General features: G+C 40.8%; 1 protein-coding gene across 1 annotated transcript in view; it reads left to right on the top strand.

Annotated features, from left to right (window-relative positions):
• Window positions 1-896: 896 nt before the first annotated feature.
• The window catches only part of kif26ab (kinesin family member 26Ab), a 99902-nt gene continuing 79482 nt past the window's right edge, over window positions 897-21316 (top strand). The window contains exons 1-2 of the mRNA XM_047345374.1: window positions 897-1163; window positions 2598-2816. Of these exons, the coding sequence (XP_047201330.1) occupies window positions 1029-1163; window positions 2598-2816 (354 nt within the window). The 5' untranslated portion in view covers window positions 897-1028. The remainder of the gene's footprint in view (window positions 1164-2597; window positions 2817-21316) is intronic.

The following is a 21316-nucleotide window of genomic DNA, read 5'->3' as shown; positions in this document are numbered from 1 at the left end:
CCTCACGTTTTCCTTCTCCTCAACTTTCCATTGATATGGTTGGATACAGCACCCTGAGCAGCCAGGCTCTTCTTGTAATCGCCTTTTATGGCTTCACCTCCTTGTGGAGGGTGCCACATACTGTATGCTGGACAACTGTTAAGCAGCAGTGTTCCAGCCATAACATAAAATGTGTGTATTAAAAATTATGTTTAATTATGACTCTATAATATTCGAAAAACAAAGAATTTGGGGTTTTCATTGCACGCCATGTTAACAAAAATTTACAAAAATAAATATCTGAGATTTAGGGCTTTGTGTGTAATCAACTTGTAGTTTATAATAGAATGCGAGTTTCACTTTTTTAATTTAATTACTGGATTAAATTAACTTGTTTATGATAGTCTTATAATTCGCTTAACTGCACCTATATGTGAGCAAGTTTCCTGAGAATGATATTAAAACAAGCCTTAAAGTTTCTAGGACATGAAAATTTAACTTTGAAGGGTTGTTAACTTCAAGAAGACAGAAAAAGACATTGTGTTTCAGTTACACTTTGTGACTTTGTATGTGGGGTTACAGCCAGGATTGTAACTGTGTTTTATATTGATGATAGAGCATGAGGGGGATGATAGAGCAGGACAGCAGCCTGACAGGGGGGAGCTTATGGAGAGAGAGGGGGTGGCTGAGAGAGAGAGGGAGAGTTGGGTGATGAGATGGAGAGAGGCAGGAGATCAGTGCGCAGCAGATGCACAAGATGCTCCTTGTTCGCTCTCAGATCTGCAGCAGCATCAGGATGGCTTTCAAAGTAGCCTAATACAGTGGATACAATCCCAGTGGATTGTACTTTCCTTTCTCTTGGACTACAGACCACTGGAAACCCACTAGGTTGTTTTTTTGTTTACTCACAACGTGCTCAACGCAATTCCCTGGATGTTGGGATTAAAAAACCTCTCGGATCTTTACTGGCGAAATAAGACTCGTGAATCCCATGGATCTAAAGACCAAAAAGGAGTAACATCTGTTTTCGGGCAGTGCTTGGAGCCGGCATGGCTTTACCAAACTCACCGGGCTCTCCCGAAGCAGGGACGTCCAGCCCCAACGTCATAGACCTGGGGACTATCTTTGTTGACTCGGACATCATATTTGGGTTTACAAGTCACCTGCTGAAGAGAAAAACAAAGGTAAGAGCGGCTATCTGGGATGAATAAATACTTTATTAAATATTATGCGGGAAAACAGGATCCAGACAAATGATGCGGTAGGAGCGCTCCTCTCTGGGATTCAGGCGCATCTTGCCCCATCCCTTTGATTAATTACAGATTAATTTCAACTCCTCGTTTATTTGTTTTGCGAAATTCGAACTAAATTGTAACATCTTTAATTCATTTTCAGAAATATAACCAAAAATGTACATAAATCCTAACACATACATTACTTTGTGCAAGACTGTAAGACGATAATGTTGTATGAAATTGTAGATTCAGTTTTCTATTCAGAAGCTACAATGGTCTAAAGATCTTGAGATGGTCTCTTTTTAACCTTAAACCCATTAGAAATTAGAATCCATCCAATGTTTTCTGGATTTATTTGCAGATTAACCTGCCAAATAATCTTTAATATAACTCGACATGTGCAAAACTGAAGGCAGATAGAAATTAGAAATCCCTTTCAGAGGTGGCCACCGTGGCTGACATCACCCGCATGAAAAATTCAAAGTTTACTAATTAATTATTAAATCCATAGTGCGCCCCTTCATTCAGTCTGAGAAATGCTGTTTCGCCATTTTCCCAGACGATGGCGCCAGAGTCCCATTAAAGACTCACAGGGAAGCGGCTGTTAATACTCCTGGACTCAAAGTAGAGGTATTTTGTTGAAAAAGGGAAAACTAAATATTGCGTACTCATTTTAAAATGAAAGCATTTGTTTTTGGTAAATCACCCAAAGTGAATCTACTCACATTACGGACTAATTTTTAGATGATAAAGTCGCTTTTTAATGTTCCATATTTCATTTTAATGCACAGAACAACATTTAAGTGAGAATAATTATATGAGACATTTTAAATAATTAAACAATTAGAAGTTTTAAACTTACAACCTTCGAATACTGAGACCCCACCCCAGTCGAGAAAGTTTAGTCAGACCCTCCCATTTGAGTAGGGTACACCGCCTCCTCCATTGATCTGCTAAAACTCCTGCGCAGCTTGCAAACCTGTGGAGACACTTACTTGTTACCTTCGCTGTGCTGCTCATGCCTGGGTGCAATGTGACAGATGACAGCGAGTCTAATCCTCAGAGTAGCCCATGGCTCTACCTCGCGTTTTTCGGCTTGACTTTGAAAGATTCTCCTGAGGGTGTAAACCTTGGATCTGGGAGAATGAGAACTTTAGAGGGCATTCTGGCTTCTGATGGAGAGGACACCCACGGCCGCGTTTTCACTGTAAGTGTGTCAGAATTGGGGTGAAAAGTCTGTGTATGTTTTCATTCACATTTAACCCACATCTTTCTCTTATGCGCACTCAAGCAGTACTCTTGTTCTCAGCTCTGCCAATGCCACCTATGCGCACCTGACGCATGAACTGTCCAACTGATAAACTTTTATATTTTGTGCGGAAGGTGGAGGGATGTCCCAGTGGAGAGTCTGCGGTTAGCCTCAGGAAAAGGCTTCACTCAGCGGAGGAAGCGCGATGCAGCAGCCGACCTCCACCCGAGGGCGCCGGGTCAGTTTCTATCACCGAGTCGGAGGAGAAAGGAGCCTTTTGCCAACAGTGCCAGAAGAAGGTGTCCGAACTAAAGAAGCAGGCGCAGGCTCTTGCTGACCAGAACTCCTTAAAGGTTAGTTTAAGCTCCATCTGTCTAATATCTGTTCACATCTTCCTAATTTTACCAGCACTTCTGAGTGAATATCCCATGACCGCCCTTTATGGATTTCTCTCAGGCTGGTTAGCGTTAGGTGGGTCTGGGCTCACAATAGACTGATTGTTCGGGACCCACTTGAGTTTAAAAACAACAACCTATATGGCAAAACCAATTGGGCACCTTAAACTGTTAAACACAATTAGGATCCATATAGAGTAGCTGAGATCCCAGACTATACGGGCCCATATTATTAGGGAATGGGCTGAAAAATGATTTCCACATGGGATGGTTCACAGGTTACAAAATGGCCCCAGGTAAATTGCTTGTAAAGTTTTAATGGAAGACAACTCTGGACAAAAAAGTGTAGCTACACACGCACGACCCATATTAGCCATACATGGGTAACCCAAAGAGGTTATTTCTAGCTATCTTAAAATACACTGTCAACATGTGTATATCGGCCCCATGTGGATTTTGCTCATCCTGGAAGGGTCCTAAGTGGACCTGGCCTTGCAACGAACTCCATATGTGGGACCCACTTGGTTGAATAAATGAAACCTAAAGTAGAAAAAACTATTTGGCACTATATATCTATTTACTATATGGGTCACAATTTTTGTAACCTAAAATTATACTGTATCAGACATACAGTATGTAACTAGTGGACCGTCCCAACTGGGATATGCTGCACAATTTAAACAAATGGTTTAAATTGTGGATTGGGCTGGGATCCAGCAAGCAACTACAGGTCCTTCTCAAAATATTAGCATATTGTGATAAAGTTCATTGTTTTCCATAATGTCATGATGAAAATGTAACATTAATATATTTTAGATTCATTGCACACTAACTGAAATATTTCAGGTCTTTTATTGTCTTAATACAGATGATTTTGGCATACAGCTCATGAAAACCCAAAATTCCTATCTCACAAAATTAGCATATTTCATCCAACCAATAAAAGAAAAGTGTTTTTAATACAAAAAACATCAACCTTCAAATAATCATGTACAGTTATGCACTCAATACTTGGTCGGGAATCCTTTGGCAGAAATGACTGCTTCAATGCGGCGTGGCATGGAGGCAATCAACCTGTGGCACTGCTGAGGTCTTATGGAGGCCCAGGATGCTTCGATAGCGGCCTTTAGCTCATCCAGAGTGTTGGGTCTTGAGTCTCTCAACGTTCTCTTCACAATATCCCACAGATTCTCTATGGGGTTCAGGTCAGGAGAGTTGGCAGGCCAATTGAGCACAGTGATACCATGGTCAGTAAACCATTTACCAGTGGTTGTGGCACTGTGAGCAGGTGCCAGGTCTTGCTGAAAATTGAAATCTTCATCTCCATAAAGCTTTTCAACAGATGGAAGCATGAAGTGCTCCAAAATCTCCTGATAGCTAGCTGCATTGACCCTGCCCTTGATAAAACACAGTGGACCAACACCAGCAGCTGACACGGCACCCCAGACCATCACTGACTGTGGGTACTTGACACTGGACTTCTGGCATTTTGGCATTTCCTTCTCCCCAGTCTTCCTCCAGACTCTGGCACCTTGATTTCCAAATGACATGCAGAATTTGCTTTCATCCGAAAAAAGTACTTTGGACCACTGAGCAACAGTCCAGTGCTGCTTCTCTGTAGCCCAGGTCTGGGGAATGCGGCACCTGTAGCCCATTTCCTGCACACGCCTGTGCACGGTGGCTCTGGATGTTTCTACTCCAGACTCAGTCCACTGCTTCCGCAGGTCCCCCAAGGTCTGGAATCGGCCCTTCTCCACAATCTTCCTCAGGGTCCGGTCACCTCTTCTCGTTGTGCAGTGTTTTCTGCCACACTTTTTCCTTCCCACAGACTTCCCACTGAGGTGCCTTGATACATCACTCTGGGAACAGCCTATTCGTTCAGAAATTTCTTTCTGTGTCTTACCCTCTTGCTTGAGGGTGTCAATAGTGGCCTTCTGGACAGCAGTCAGGTCGGCAGTCTTACCCATGATTGGGGTTTTGAGTGATGAACCAGGCTGGGAGTTTTAAAGGCCTCAGGAATCATTTGCAGGTGTTTAGAGTTAACTCGTTGATTCAGATGATTAGGTTCATAGCTCGTTTAGAGACCCTTTTAAAGATATGCTAATTTTGTGAGATAGGAATTTTGGGTTTTCATGAGCTGTATGCCAAAATCATCCGTATTAAGACAATAAAATACCTAAAATATTTCAGTTAGTCTGCAATGAATCTAAAATATATGAATGTTAAATTTTCATCATGACATTATGGAAAATAATGAACTTTATCACAATATGCTAATATTTTGAGAAGGACCTGTATATTGATAGGAAATGGATGGAAAATAATTCCCCTCATGGGAGTGTCCACAGGTTACATAATAGCCCGAAGTTAACAGCAGGTTATGGAGCTGGATAAAACTGGGCAAAATACAAGAACCCACATGATAGATGCAGCCAAAACCTACATAGGGTAACTGGTTTTGCCAATATCAGTTGTATTTAGGTACCCTGAGGGGGTCCCAAAAAAAATCCCATTATGAGCCTAACAAAGTTAGACTGTGCAACATCCACATGGGGCGCACATATACATGTGGATTAGGTTATTCACTGTTGGGTTGAAGGACAATGAAGCTTTACCTGCTATTTTCTTACTGAAACAAGAAGACTCATCATCCTCTTATGATATTATTTGTTGCTTTGCTGGACTTCAAATGCTGGCCTTGGATGTGAAACTGGATGCTTTTGAGACATTTAAAGTGGCCCCTTTGTTTGGCCAAACAATGCTTATCTTTTTTTATGTCGCTGTTGGGTGTGTGTTTGTGTGTGTGTGTGTGTGTGTGTGTGTGTGTGTGGTGGGGGGTCCACAGGACTGAAACGAGTGAGCCAATGTGAAGGAAGTTTAGTCCCAGTCGGCTTTCGATGTCCATTGAAAGTGTTCCTGTGCTGCTGGTCCCACAATTCACATCACTGTTAAATATAGGCCTTGCCCCCACTGTTGTTGTAGCGGGGTGGGTGTGGCCTCTGGTCCGTGCCCCTTTGTTGTAATTTTTTGTTGTTATAGAGGGGAAATCTTAACGTGAGATCGAGTTACGGCTCTTTAGGGTTCACCTGTAATCCTTCGGCACCTGTGGTTCACCCAGGAGCAGGTGTTCAAAGGGACAAGGGGACATTTCTCAAGCACCTAGGCTCTGTATGTGTGGTCTGTCCATTATGAGAACTTCAGAGCCTATCATATCTATATTCAGGTATCAGGTATATCCACTTCATATATCCATAAAGGCTTCACTTGAATCTTGTCATCGGTCATTGGAACTCACCTCTTGTGTTTAATGACAGACCCTCCGGCAGCACTTTGTGGCTCCCCAGGTGCTCCGTAAGGAAGAAAGAGACGAAGACCTCCCCTTTACCCACTATTTGCTCTCGTTGACGGCTAAATTGGGCCTTAATTCCAGGGTGGCAAACAGTGATGGCTGGTACTTTTATTGTATTGTTGCTGTGGTATGGACTCCTCTAGGCTAAAGGATAAAAAACCCATTGTCTTTTTGAGGTTTGAGCTGCTCATCTGTTGGGCCTCATAGGATGCATGATTGGTTCCAAATTACTTCCTCCATGGAGGGTATAAGGTCAGCAGGGTTATTCAGGTAGCCTGCTGGTGTTTCTGGGATCCTGCAACCTGCATGAGTTTGGACAGTGTTGTCCTGGGAAAAATCGAAACTGGAGACTGTTTCCCGAAATCACACTTCCCCACCCTCCCAATCTGCCTACAGACCCACGTTTTTCTAAAGAGGAAGTCACTCAGTTCCCAGACATCCCCTCTCCTCCCCTCCCTTGGTTACTGTATTGTTTGAATACAGTAGTAGTAGCAAGTGGACACAAATTCAAGGAAGAGTGAATGTGCTTTTTAACATCAAGCCTGCTGGAGGGAAAGTTGGCTTTTCACACACTCTGAAACCTCCCAGACAGTTTTTTTTTGTATTTTCCTGTTTGGGTCTGGAGGAACGTGCTTACACTACGTCCCAGAAAAAAGCTGTGGAAGCAAGGGGCTCTCCCTTCATGTTTGTTAACAAATATTACAGTAGCCTGCAAAAGTATGCATATTAAAGATCATGTCTTGAATGTTGCTATATTAAATCCACAAACGTCAGTGTATTTTATGGGTACATTATATGACTGCCAACAGAAAGTGGGGTATAATTGTAAAGGTGTCCCCTTTACAACATGTTTGCTGTCTCCCATATAAGGGATTTGAAAATGTATGATCAGTCATGCAGTATATCCAATCTGATTTAGCTTGAGCTATTTTGCAAAGAAAAATCGGAAATAGATGACTTGCTGCTGCAAATGCAGCAAATCATGGTTGTTTAAAGCAGCTGTCCTCACCTCTTTAAGTGAGAGCCCCTTTTCTGGCACTAAAAAAACGAATTTTTGGTGTGCGCCAAAATCCCCATGCCCCCAGATTTCATGTTATTCAGACATCAAGTGGTAAAATAATGTGAGGAGAAAACATGCCCTTTAGTCAAAAGACAACCTTCCTACTTTATTTAATCAAGGGAATTCACCTATATCATTTGCATAACTAAAAACTTTGATGATGATTGACTTCAGTCATTAGTGGTAGACCGTCTCAGATCATTAATTTTAATAATTTTAAAGTGCTTATTGTGGCTAAACATGGCAGCTAAGGGATGATTTAGAGAAAGCTTAGTGCTTAAAACACCACTTTAAAGAAACCACTAAGCTTCTTACTGTAATCAGAGGATCTGTCAACAATCGTTGCAAACAGACAGGAGTTGGACTGGAACCTCCGCCCACAAAGTCTAACTACTGAGCGAAAATCTCTGACATGAAATAATCTTCTTTTATGTTTCTGTCTCCATGCCCATTGCATTTGAAATAATCCCAAAGGAGTTTCTAATAAAGTTTCTTTTATAAATATCAAGCGGAGCAGTATAGCGTTAGCTGTAATGACAAGACTTAAACAAAAACAAAAAAAGAAAGAATCTCTGAGCTTGATTAATATGAAGTTCATGGCCTCAGGCAAGGTTGGAGCAAATCAGAGCAGGTAGCACACATAACATATATATCTTTTTAGTTTGAAAAGAATCACTTTAATTGCATTTGCTGAGCTCTGTGAGAGATAACATTCAAAGAGAAAGAAAGTCGGAAAGATTTTTTTATGGAACATTTTTGACCAAAGGGAAAGGGTAACTCCTCGGACATCTAAGCTCTCAAATGTTCTCTTTAAAACATTAGCTGGCTTGTTTAATTTGGCCATCCACCTTCCCATCAGTTCTACTTGACATTCCTCTACAGTTAAAGATGGGAATACCCACAGCATGATACTGCCACCACCGTATTTCACAATAAGAATGGTCACTATGGGGTGATGCCAGTATTACCTTTCTACCATGCATAATGTTATAATAAGCTAAATAGTTCACCTTCTTCTTTGATTTTGCTAATAATTCAGTTTTTTTTTTTACCTGAGATGTAGGTCTGTGCAGCTTCTCCAGAGTTGCCACAGGCCTTTTGACTGGTCTATCACCTAAAATCTAAGTAAAATATTTTAAAGTCTGTGGTTCTAATGTGACAAAATGTGAAAAATATTAAGGGGTATGAATACATTTGTAACACACTTTGTAGAACAGACATGAGTAATATTACTCCTCATCCATTTCATGAACGTTTTCACCTTGTAGCACCTTAATTGTCTTATGTCATGTTTATATTGTTTTCAGAAACTTTAAAGCAAGATGATTCATTGCTTTTCTATTTTCTGATCCACGGCTGCATTGGAGTTTGCTGCACTGCAGAAACTGCAGATTGCCTAAATCAATACTGTTCTTACACTCCTTATTAAATATTGAGATTTATGAATGCGGAAGCAACACTGGACCTTGTGAGCTTTATTAGAATGCAGACTGATTAAAAGATAATGTCCTTCAGGTCTATGAGGCGTTGAAGCTGTTGGAGGCTAAGGTCAACTGGTGCCAAAGCTCACCTTTCCTGGGACCTTTGCACTGTGGAGTCAGAAACCTTGACCATTAAGTGGGCCACTACAGACATCTAATATGTCTATAACCAAGTGGGATCCTGTACATAGAGAGAAAGCACACTCTTGTTAATCATGTCTAGTATGTATGCACAAAGCGTCTTCGGCTCTTACAGCTGGTGTATATCAGTGTGACTACAAATGCGGGTGCACAAATTCATTTACACACTCAGACGTTTTGCAGGTTTTCTCTTGCTGAATTAATAAAGTATGTGAGGAATTATTCTCATAAATGACTCATTTGGATTCCTGTTGGATGTATTTCATTTTTCATCCTCATTTGATCCTCTGTCCATTCAAATGAGAGTCATATTGGTGTGTTTGTGTACTGCAGGTGTCTCAGATCAGAGTTTGCTTCCTGAAGCTGAAGAGAAGCTTATGTTTGATGCATTTAGATTGTATGAACAACTTTGTTCAAGCTGCATGCTTTCCCTTTTGCCCAAGGCAAAAGGCTCAGTTGTAATAGAATTTATTTTATGGACATGAATAAATGTGAATGTACAAGAAAGTACAATAAACATGAAAAACAGTTTGCTCGATCTACCTCCATGATGTTTTTCACACAGTCCAGGAGATTGTTGTTTCTCCCTTGTTTGTGCTCTCTGTCCTTGTTATCAATTCTTTTAAAATGTTTGGTTGATTAGCGTTTGGATGTGTGTGTGCTGGAACAGGTGGTCTTTGCCAGTTTAGCAGCAGGAGGGCAGGCGGCAGGATGGAGTGATTGGCGGACAGATGCAAGGAAAGACTTTGAAAAGCCCCTTCGGTTGTGAAACCTGAGATGATGTAGAGATGAAACAGTGCATGGCCATATTGTTCTGTTCACCTTTAAGCACCTGAGCCCTGGAGGCTCTATGTCATATCTGTGTGTGTGTGTGTGTGTGTGCTTGTGTGTGCTCAACAGGCTGTTTCACTGCAGAGAGCCTGGGAGGGCGATGAGAAACGATACAGGAGAAGATAGGAGAGGAGTTGTTCTCCTGCTTCATCCCTGCATGCAATGTGAATTCTGCTTTATGGCATGTGGCTATATTAAACTGTAGAGCAATAATCTGGAGTCAAGCGGTGCAGAGACCACAGACATCAGTCATGGTGCTACTGTGCAGCACTGTATGTTTGAGGAGCAGCAGCATGCAGTGGTTTAGTGCCAATTTACAGCTCTCAGTAGATGTTTATACATTATCTTTCAAGCAAATGGATATATTTCAGTGTCAAAGAACCATTTTTCTGTTTAAACCGCTATGTCACGTTGTCAAACCTTCTTTTCAAACACTGAAATCTGATTTCTAGATGTGATGAAAGATCCTAAAAAACTACTGGTTTCCAAATTATGTTTATCCCTTTTATTTGTTTGATCCCATACAGGGAAAATAAATGTCAGCTTTTGCCTTACATTTGTTTTTGTTTGTGACTCTGAGGTGCTCAGCTTTTTGACAGTAAAACAAAATGAGCATTTTATAAGAAATTTGAATTTAAACTCATGTTACCTTCTTTTCATGTCACAACAAATAAAGTATCATTCTTTACACACAAGAATAAATTAATATCTAAAATGCATCAAGGCATGGCAACAACAAAACAACTGCGGTAAAGGTCACCCAGAAACAAGAGTAATACAGATCTACTGTTAAACATTTACACTCTGCCGTCGATGAGCTGCCTATATATCTGGCCCTATGATTTGTTTTCCCTTTTTAGTTTTCAGAACTTCATGTTTTACAAATAAACACACTCTCTAACTTGAATAGGTGTCTAATTATATGGTCGTTCAGTAGAAAATGACTCATTTAATAATACGTGTTTAATCCCTTGCGGGCTTAATTTATTAACTAATATTAAGAAATTATTTGTGTTTTTGCTGTTAAACACTTGCTACATTAAAGAAGATATTAATTTAAATGTAGTACATACAATGTGTCACTCCTGATGCCCTGTGGGGGGTGCTCCAGGAGTATGGAATCGGTGGCCCTTCATTAGGGGCCATCCTGTCCCTGTACAAGCGGAGCAGGAGTTTGGTCCGCTATCCGGCACTAAGTCGGACCTGTTCCTGGTGCATGTTGGACTCCAGCAGGGCTGCCCTTTGTCACCGGTCCTGTTCATAACTTTTATGGACAGGATTTCTAGACGCAGCCAAGGGCCGGAGGGGGTCTGGTTTGGGGACCAGTGGATTTCGTTTCTTCTTTTTGCAGATGACGTGGTCCTGCTGGCCCCCTCTAGCCAAGACCTACAGCATGCACTGGGGCGGTTCACAGTCGAGTGTGAAGTGGCTGGGATGAAGATCAGCTCCTCCAAGTCAGAGGCCATGGTTCTCGACCGGAAAAGGGTGGCTTGTCCTCTTCAGGTTGGCGGGAGTTCCTGCCTCAAGTGGAGGAGTTCAAGTATCTCGGGGTCTTGTTCACGAGTGAGGGAAGAATGGAGCGGGAGATCGACAGACGGATCGGTGCAGCTGCTGCAATAATGGGGACGCTGTGCTGGTCTGTTGTGGTGAAGAGAGAGCTGAGCTGAAAAGCGAAGCTCTCGATTTACCGGTCGGTCTACGTTCCTACCCTCACCTGTGGCCATGAACATTGGGTCATGACCGAAAGAACGAGATCCCGGATACAAGCGGCTGAAATGAGCTTCATCCGTAGGGTGGCCAGGCACTCCCGTAGAGATAGGGTGAGGAGCTCGGCCATCCGGGGCCCGGAGTAGAGCCGCTGCTCCTCCACATCAAGAGGAGCCAGTTGAGGTGGCTCGGGCATCTATACCGGATGCCTCCTGGACGCCTTCCTCGGGAGGTGTTCCAGGCACGTCCCACCGGGAGGAGGCCCAGGGGACGGCCCAGGGCACGCTGGAGGGACTATGTCTCTTGGCCGGCCTGGGAACGCCTTGGGCTCCCCCCGGAGGAGATGGAGGAGGTGTCTGGGGGGAGGGACGTCTGGGCGTCTCTGCTGAGTCTGCTGCCCCCGCGACCTGGTCCCAGATAAGCGGAAGACGACGAGTACGAGTACGAGTACATGCAATAGATGGAAATTTAGGTTTATTCCAAATGAGCAAAATTAGGCAAAGCAGCATTATACTAATTAAACAAATGTTGTTTAATTGATGCTATTTCTGAAACAGCACTTTGAAACACAGCATGTGTTTCTGACCAATCATTGCTTTTACATCTTCACAGTATTTCCAATACAGCTAAATTCTGCAAAACCGCAACCAGATGTAGTTCAAACTTTTTGTACGTGAAAAGTTTTGTACGTGTGGAATATGCGTTAACAGTCTTTTCAGCAACATTAAGACCAGAAGTGGTTTGAGGTGCATTTTTTACCTATGGTCTAAAAGGCGCTTTTTAACGTTTTTTCCTGGAACTTGTTATCCACAAGTGTTTCTGATTTAGCCTGGCTATTTCCTGTGTGCGGTTCTACTCTGGGTTCAAAAGAGGGTCTGAAATGTAAATTACACCCCAACATGGTAAGCGGTAACCCCTCCCGCTGCCAGACTGTTCCACCTTCCTCTCCAACCACCGAATGTAGGAGAGAACAAGTAAGTAATAAAAATTTATTTATATAGTGCTTCTCACAGAGAAGATTATTAAAGTGGTAAAATGCATGTGCATATACGTGATAAATATATATAAAAAAATACTGTAAACAAGTACAGTAATTGGAAGAAAGTCATTTTCAGCAACCAAACTGTAGCCAGTGATTGTGTCACAGGGATTACACTTGAAAAATTATATAGAGTTACCACAGTCCATGAAAAAGTGTAAGTGTATCAAAGTTTAAAAGGGTATTTCCCTGATGCAGACTTTGTGTTTCACTTTTGAAGACAGGAGATGGGAGAGAGATCAGGATTACAAAGTGGTGTTCTGCAGGTGTAATGTGATTATTTCACAACATTTACACTGTGGAACTGAGTTTTATTATCTTTAAAGTCAGAGAAACGTTTTAACAATTACATAGCTTAATAATAATGAAACCCTGAGAGATGTGTCCCAAAAGAGCATTCATCACACAACACATGCAGCAGCAGCGCCTCAGTTCTGTGTCAACTTAAACTCTTTTAATCTAGGTTCCTGGAAAGTGTTCTTGCCATTGAAACATGCCTTAAGTGTTTTTGTAAACAAAAAGTAGCATGGATTTCAAATAAAAGCTCCTCAGATATGATCCTAATATTCACTCTACATTTCATTCATTGGTCTACAATGACAGTGTCATTGAGGTCTAGCTAACTCACTCACCAATAATCATGTTCAGGATTTGTTTTGACAACGACAATTATATATTGCCCCAGAGTTTAACCTAAAACACACATAGCATTATCATTTATTCCCACAAGACTCATAGTTTTTAGGTATTGTGACAAAAGGTCTTCAGTAAATGTACATCTCTGAGTCTTACCCTGGATGTTTTCATAGGAAGATGTTTCATGAAGCACTAGACTAAGATTAGCCCCCGCTTTCTTTGTTTTTGTTGATACCTGTTGATTGTTCGGTTAAAAAACAAGTTTTTTTAGTGGTTTTATATTTATTTGTGCTAATTTGCTTTTAACATTCTTATTAAGTAATGTTACAACAGCATTCCGCCTTGATTTCGGGGCTCTCCTGGCTGTTGGTTGAGCCACAGGTGGGTGAGCACGTTAAACAGACAGGTAAGGAGCAGCAGTGATAAATACAGTCTCTCTTTTCTGTGCTCGCTCTAATGGGTACTCTCATCCTTTGTTTGTTTGAAAACCCCAGATTGGTCAGATCAAATCCACTTCCAATGATTTTATATTTAAATGTCTCTGATTCCCTCCACATTTTGCCATGTAAACAGAAATTTTTGTCTGTTAATAAATTTGAACCTGTCATTTTTCTTCTATTTTCCCAAGCAATCCAGTGGAAACATACCTTTTAAATTCTGAGTGGAACAACCGTGTCAGTTGTTATGAGAGTACAGCGAGTTTCTCATTCACTTTGTGCTTCCTGACTTTCACAGCTAGCCCTGCTTTCGAAGCATTTTATCAGCCACATTTCTTAACCTCCAGGCCACTATGGAGTGACGGCCAAATCTTTGCCATGTCTGCAGCAGCTTCGTTCTACATCTTTCATTTGGTGAACTGAGAAAGTGAATCAACCTCAATTGTTGCTGGCTAGTCTACTACTTATTGCAATTGCAAGAGGTAAATTGCCAAGTTAGTGCTGGTAATGGGTTCAGGCTGTGCAGTTGCAGGAGGTTGATGGGTTTTGGTTTAAAAGAGTGAGGCCGATGCTCATCTCCATTCATCAGGAATCGGTCGGAGGAGGTGGAGGAATGTAACACCTGGAATCACTGCCACTCTTTCCGCCTACGCTGCACTTCAAGCTGCTCAGATGACTGCATCCACAGGATGAAACAGAAGCTGACACACAAACACACAAAAAGCCCTACAGTCACAGGCATGCACAGGTATACCAGGATGCATCAACTCTGGGGCCATCTGGTTGTTGCTGCTGTGACTTTGCTCTTGTAATGTCTACAGAGAGTCGTCCAGATGTTCTCACAGTTACCTGTCAAGTGAGCAAAGCTATTTAGAGCGGTTAAACGTGGCTATTCAGTCTGCTGCCTTCAGACATTGAAAAGGTTGCAGTGGCTTATTTCTGGGAAATCTTTGGGGAATAACCAGAATACTTCAGAGCAGTAGCTTTCAAGACAGATAGATAGATTGTTTGCATAGTAGGTAAGTAATTTCTAAAGTTTTGTCTTGTCCTATATCATTTCCCAATGTTGGATACCTATAGAGGGACCTTTGATCAATCCTTTTGCACAATCTCTCTGGATCATCGTCTATGCTCTCTTCTCCTTAAATGGCACAACAGGTTTTCCATAGTAGTATTATGGGGACTGAGATAACCATTGGAGAAGGTCAATTTTGAATCTGGTTAACCTTTTCTTTATTCATTTAGGTTTAAGTTTTGGATTATCATCTAGCTGAAAGACCCAGTGACAAACAATGTTCCCAAACCTGTCGAAAGAAAAACAGGCCCACTGCATCACAGATTTTCCAATGCAGTTAATAATGGGTGTGATGCTGTTTGATATATTCATCCTTAAAGCCAAACCCACCTTGGGTGTTTGATACTGAAACTTTTGATCTTAGTCTCACCAGACTAATGGAAACAGTTCCAGTTAAAGTACCAACAGAGTTTAGAAAACTCCACATGTTTACATTTGTGATGGTAGGACAGAAATGGCTTTTATCTGGCATCTTTACCAGACATCCAGTTGGCATGTAGATGTTGTCCAATTGTTCTTATAGATACTTGGTGAATACAAGATTCAACTCTGAGCAGTGAGATTTCTGTACCTCTTTTACCATTTGCTCAAGATAACGTGGGTCTTTATCCATCCTAGTGTACAGTGGTTAAATGAGATGGGCTTTCTTGTCTTATCATATTTATATACCAGGGAAACAGAATGTAATGGCTCAGTTATTAGAAGTTCCTAGAAGAAAATTTAAAGAGAAAGTGCTTCTTAACATTTATTTTTAATGGATTGTTCTACACACCTGTTCTGGCACCAGTGATATTGCTAAAGAGAATTATTTTTTACATTTTTCTAAATTTCTAAAGGTGAGATTATGGTACTACAATGAAAGGTTGAGTTATTTAAGGCTTTTTAATCAACAAATATGTCCGTGTCTCTCCAGGAGAGTGGAGAGCAAGAATAAAGGAGAGATTAACTGTTTTTTTAAAACAGTGTTATCACCTAAGACTTTAAAATTCCCCATCTTTAGCTGCCTTAGCAACCATACACATTTTGCAGAGTTTATTCATCAACAGATTGTTGCTCAGCAGAGTAACTGAAAGGTTCACTTTTATAAGTTATTCAGAAAGCAAAAATTCCCTGTTTGTTATTGTGGGATATTCTGAATGAACGTTAAGCATACTGTTTGCTGGTGTGATATCATCATGTTATATTATGGTGTCGACTATGAATGAACAGTCATTACGGACATGTCACCTCTGAATTTTGTGCACTTTTGCCTAATGCTGTAAGACAATGTCGTTGGTTAGTAGGTTGCACAGCCTGCCTTGTGTGTATCTGTTTTTGTGGGTCCATGATGGACCCAAAATCTGTTCCGAGTTCTTTTACGCATCTACAGCTTTGATATGCTTCACTCCCCCTGCAATCCTGAATAGACTAAAGGAAGTAGAGAAAATAAAGGAATAGTTGGGTGGATAGATGGGTGGATGTGGTTAGTGTTTCATTCTTTTTGCACATGAACTTAAATTGTTGTCTGTCTGATTGCAAAATTTAGTTGTGACCAGTTACTCAATACTCGAGTAGCCTTTTTACCAAATACTTCTTTACTTTTAAGTAAGACTGAAATATTTGTCTATTCTTCTTGGATAAATATTTTTCAGACATTTCTTTCAAAATAATAAAAGCCTAAAATGGTGTGTAATACAAATGTATTTTGCCCATCTGAGGCAATACTTTGTAGAACCACACTTCACTGTAATACCAGCTGCAAGTCTTTTTTGGTTTGTTCCTAAAAATACATCTAGAGAGTAGGTTATTCCTTGGAAAATAGCTCAAACACAGTCAGGTTGGATGGAAAACAGCTCTGAATATCAAGTTCCAAGTCCTGCTACAGATTCTTAATTGGATTAAAATTAGGATTTTGGCTGGGACACTAACGCATGAATATGTTTTGTTCTAATTCATTTCATTCCAGCTTTGACTGTGAAGGTTCTGCCAGAAGGTGAACATTCTCCTCAGTATAAAGTCTTTTCCAGCCTCTGGTTTCTGCCAGGATTTCCCAATTTTAGGCTGAATCAATCTTTCCTTTAGCCCTGTTAGGCTTCCCTGTCCCTAGTGAGAAACAGATTGTAATTTGTTATGCTAGACATAGAATTTGTGTTTAAACCTTCTAAAAATGATCACATGATTTTTACTGGTCCAATAAGTTTTTTGATCATGTATGTGCTTTTATTTTACTTTACTTTACTTTCTCATTTGTTACTCAGCCTGTATCTCTCTGCTTTTATTCCTGATCATTCTTACATAACTCTGAATCAATGCTTCATTGTTCTGCTGATAGTCTGCAGCACCTCTGTTCTCTTACTTTTGTTCCACTCCTAGTGTATTTGAAGAATGATTACTGTACATAACAACCCTCGTCTGAAAGATTTTGCTGCTGTTTGGTAAAGGATTACGAATTACAGAGCCAGACTGAAATGAGCATTGAAGCTGAAGTGCAGGCTGACAGGGCACTGTGTTACAGCTCTACAGAGCATGAGAACAAAGCAGCAGAGGCAGAAATGTCAGTGAACAAAGAACACAAATGAAGCAGGATCTGTAACTATTGGAAATGCATTAGTCTGACTTTGTGTATCTAAATATGTAACAGTAAATGTCTACATGTTTGTTTGCTTCTTGCTCTCTTGGATCTCCCAGCACAGAGCAACATACGTCACACTGAAGCGAGACGTGCACAATCTGGGAAGTTTGTAGTCCATTATTGAGTCTTATTTAGGGTATTGGAGAGCCATTGCCGTTGAGATAGATTTTCAACATGTTGCAAAGACACCAATGGGCTCTGAGCTGGAGGTAATCTCTTTCTGGCTCCATAAAATGTGCTCAATTGACAGCAGGCCTTGTGCTAGCAGACAAATCGCCTGGCTTATAGTGATGTTCTGAAAGAGAATGCCAACGCTGTGTATCCTTGCCAAGATGGATATGCAGACAGCAAACTCAGAGCTGTCTGGGCGTGGCTCCCATGTTCAGGGCAAACAGTGGTTTAGTTGAGTGTGATTCCTGAGTTGGAGGTGAATTAGCCTTGTTTGTTTTACCCATTTGACAGCCTCTAATTAATTAATTACATATCACGTGTCACCTTAGAAGGTTACCAGCATTTGGCAACATCTACTTTCAGAAATAACTTCGATATTAGAGATCTGGAAGCGTTGCAGGCACCAGGAGACCCTGGGAAAGACCAAGAACTTGATGGAAGGACTATACAGGATTTCAAATTTAGCCTGCAAATGCCATGGGATACTCCAGAATGATCTAGAGAGTGTTGCTGAAGAGAGGGTTGTCTTGACCAGTTACCTCTGCGATATCAGATAAGCTCAAGATCAGGGATGGATGCATGCATGCAGTTTAATATTTTTATTTATTTCTTAAAGAACCTTTTAGAGACCAGAAATGGTAAAACTATGATTGCAGTTTGCGGCCACTGTATAAGTGCACCAGTTTGCTTTCATGTCATATTTCTCCATTTATGTCTTGGTGGAAGCACACAAGCATCTCCCAGTGATTCTATTGGTGTAATAGCAGATGGATTCTGTGTTGTGATTGGTAAACAATTTGCCTTAACTCATCTCCCTGGACTTCCTACCTAAGCTTTGGGCTATTTTTTACCATCAGCCGCTTCAGCCGCTTCATTCTGATACATATATATAGTGCCCCATAAATCCTGGTGAGGTGTGAAAATGCCAGTCAAAGTTCACACTGCTCATGTTCATTTCATGCTTGAGTGTCCAGCTCAGTGTGTGTATTGATGATGTGCGGATGTGCGTGTAAGCACAAGAGGGAAAAGAAAGATGAAGCTTGCTCAGAGTCCCTCCATCCTTTACACTTTGCCACAGAAGTCATCCATCTCTCTGATCGTAACTGCTACCAATTTATGATTGCATTTTTACAGTCAGGTTTTTGTCCTCATTCTGACATAAAGACACATATCTGGTTTGTGGCCTGGTTAGTGGGGAAGGTGGCTGGATGTTGCTTTTATGTTCACAATGCTCTGATGGTTTCGCTGCATTTCACTTTTTAAGCCTTTAAGAGGATGAAAGGTAATTAAACTTTCATCTTTTTTATCAAAATACCCTGCATTCCATATATGCCCCAAATCATTATAATAAATAGCTTTTGTTGGGCCCATCCATGGGAGAAGCCTTAAGACTGAACGGCACACGGCGAACAAAAGAGACTGATACAGACTCTGAATTCAAGAATGCCTACTGTTAACCCACTTTCATGACAGCTCCTGAGAAGGATGAGTTTCACAGCTGGAAGCCTTGGTCACTTCTCATTGTGCGAACTTGTCTGTACCTGCGTACTTGTGAAACGTCATCAACGGTGGTTGTACTGTTACAATCCTAAGTACGCATCAAAGCAAGTACGTTAAAAGTGCCCGGATATGTTCTTGCTCCGCCCATTTTATCAAGGATGCATCCTTCTGCAGACTTGGGTAAGCTAGGAATCCCACAATGCACTGCGTCACCAGCAGTGGTAAATGGAGAAGGTAAGTGCAGAAATGTATCATTTTTATACCATTATTAATTTGTCACAAAAAGTAGTTTTAAGATGTGTTAAACCGAGAAAGTATCCACCACATTGAAAGACTGTTGTGGCTGCAGGCTCAGCGGCCCGTTGGAGTGTGTTTTCGCCACTAACCGCAGCCTGATCTCAGCATATCACTCAGTCATTTTCCTCTACGTGTTATTTGTTTGTGGTGGCTTAAAGGGGATTTAAACTAAGCATCAACTAAGCGGTTTCTCCTTATTGCCTGAAGTAGACAACATTGAAACTGCAACTCCGCACGCCTATCGCTTGCGCCAATCCAAGCAGACGCTTACCCAGCTAAACCGAGAGTCTACGGCACTCAAATCATAGGCTCTTTTGTATGTCCACCTGTTCATCAAAATTGTTCATCCAAGAGGTTATGTCTGGGCAGAGAAAAATAATTCAGGATAACACAATTTAAGCATTGTTCATTTCATTAAGTTTGCCTGGTTTGTGGTGCTTAACGGCTTGAGTGCTAACAGGCACCTAATGCAACAAATTTTCTTGTGTAAAGTTGATTGACTGGTAAAAAGTCACTTCACTCCAGCAACGTGAGTGTAATCTGTTTTATCTGTGTTTTCCCTTCATCTCCTCTCACTAACCTACATAAAATATTGTCCCTATAAATGTACTAAATTGTGTCTGTCATCTTCAATGCTAAAGCTGCTAATGCTAAGACGGTAGCCACAATTAGTTCTGCTGTGTTTACAACACAGCTCTCTCTGATTGCGTTCTGATGGGCTGTAGCATGGCACAAGCACTCATACACACATTAATATTTGTGTTAATGGTACCTAAAAGTATGCACATGTGGGACTTCAGCCATGTCCACACGGAGCCAAAGACAGTGTTCGCACTGAAACGTTTGACTGTAAAGATGAAATACCAGAGGAGAAGTGATAGGCGTTGCAATACTTTTGCCATATTTGTGAGTGGCGCTGTAACACTGCCACAGAGGTAAAGAATTTCACATTGCGCGTGTGCGTGAAAGCGTTGTTGGAAGAAGAACATGGTAACGCAGGATTGAAAAACTAAGCTTTTGTGTGGAACTTAGCACCTGTAGTTTTCAAACTGCAGTTCATGCTTGCAGTCGCTTTAGAAGACCAAAAGATGGTGGTGTAAAATTCGCAGTAAAGCTTCTTAAACACAACCGCAACTCTGAAGTCCGCCATTCTTATTGTTAGCTGGTTAGCGCATGCGTGTTTTTTTTTTTGTTTCTTAGTTAGTTTTAAAACTATTTTGGGCTCATTTCAATTCCTCAAAACCAACATTGGTTCTTAAACATCCATATTCACATCAAACTGTGATGTCACTGCATCATTTTATTGGTTATTTGTTTTAGTTTTATTCTTTTTTGTTCCCATTTTTCCTTATTCATTTCATTTTTACCTAGTAGTTTAGTTGAATGTTCATAGTCTGACTGAAGCATTTTAACTATAAGTTTTCTGTTAATAAATTCTTTGGAGAGAAGTTTGTTTATTCTGTATAGGTGTGCAAGGCTTGCTGTCTGGCTTTTAATTCCTGACAATCAGGATTTAATTTGATAAAAATTACTAACTTTCTTAAGAATTGCCTTTGGTACTTAGTTATTCATAGCCAAACCAAACATATCGTTGCTCAACACTTTAGATAACAAAACTGTTTGTTCACTGAGCATTTTTCTTTCAGCCTTAAATGGCCTCACATAATAATTTGTCTGCTGACATTTGAAAGGAAATGGCATAGCCCTGCATTTTACAAAATGGCAACCAAGTTGTTTTTATTTACATAAAATATATGTTGTTGGGTTTTTCTCAACAGGCGGAGTACTGAAAAGGTCATCTGCAGCTGTATAGATTTTCAAAATGGATTTTCTTTTGAAGAAATACTCTATAAAGATACAGTAGGTGTTTGCTTTTCTGAGATCGGCACCTGAGGTTTTTTGAAGCAGATTACTAAACTTTTGTACTTTTAGGAGTGGCTAATTGCACTTTTTGATGCTTTTTCCTGTTAAAATGTTTCTTTTAATTAAACCACACAGCTGAGCAGGGAGAGAGATTGCTTAGCTTGCAAAATGTCAGAAAAAATAAGTATAATTTTAATGTTTAAGTTTTAAGTTAAATATTTTGTGAACTCCTGGCTGCATCCAAATGTAACCACTATTTT

The sequence above is a fragment of the Girardinichthys multiradiatus genome, chromosome 19 (genome assembly GCF_021462225.1).
Source record: "Girardinichthys multiradiatus isolate DD_20200921_A chromosome 19, DD_fGirMul_XY1, whole genome shotgun sequence".
In the NCBI taxonomy this organism is placed as follows: domain Eukaryota; kingdom Metazoa; phylum Chordata; class Actinopteri; order Cyprinodontiformes; family Goodeidae; genus Girardinichthys; species Girardinichthys multiradiatus.
The sequence above is the reverse complement of the archived record's forward strand: the minus strand, read 5'-3'. Positions and strand labels throughout refer to the sequence as shown.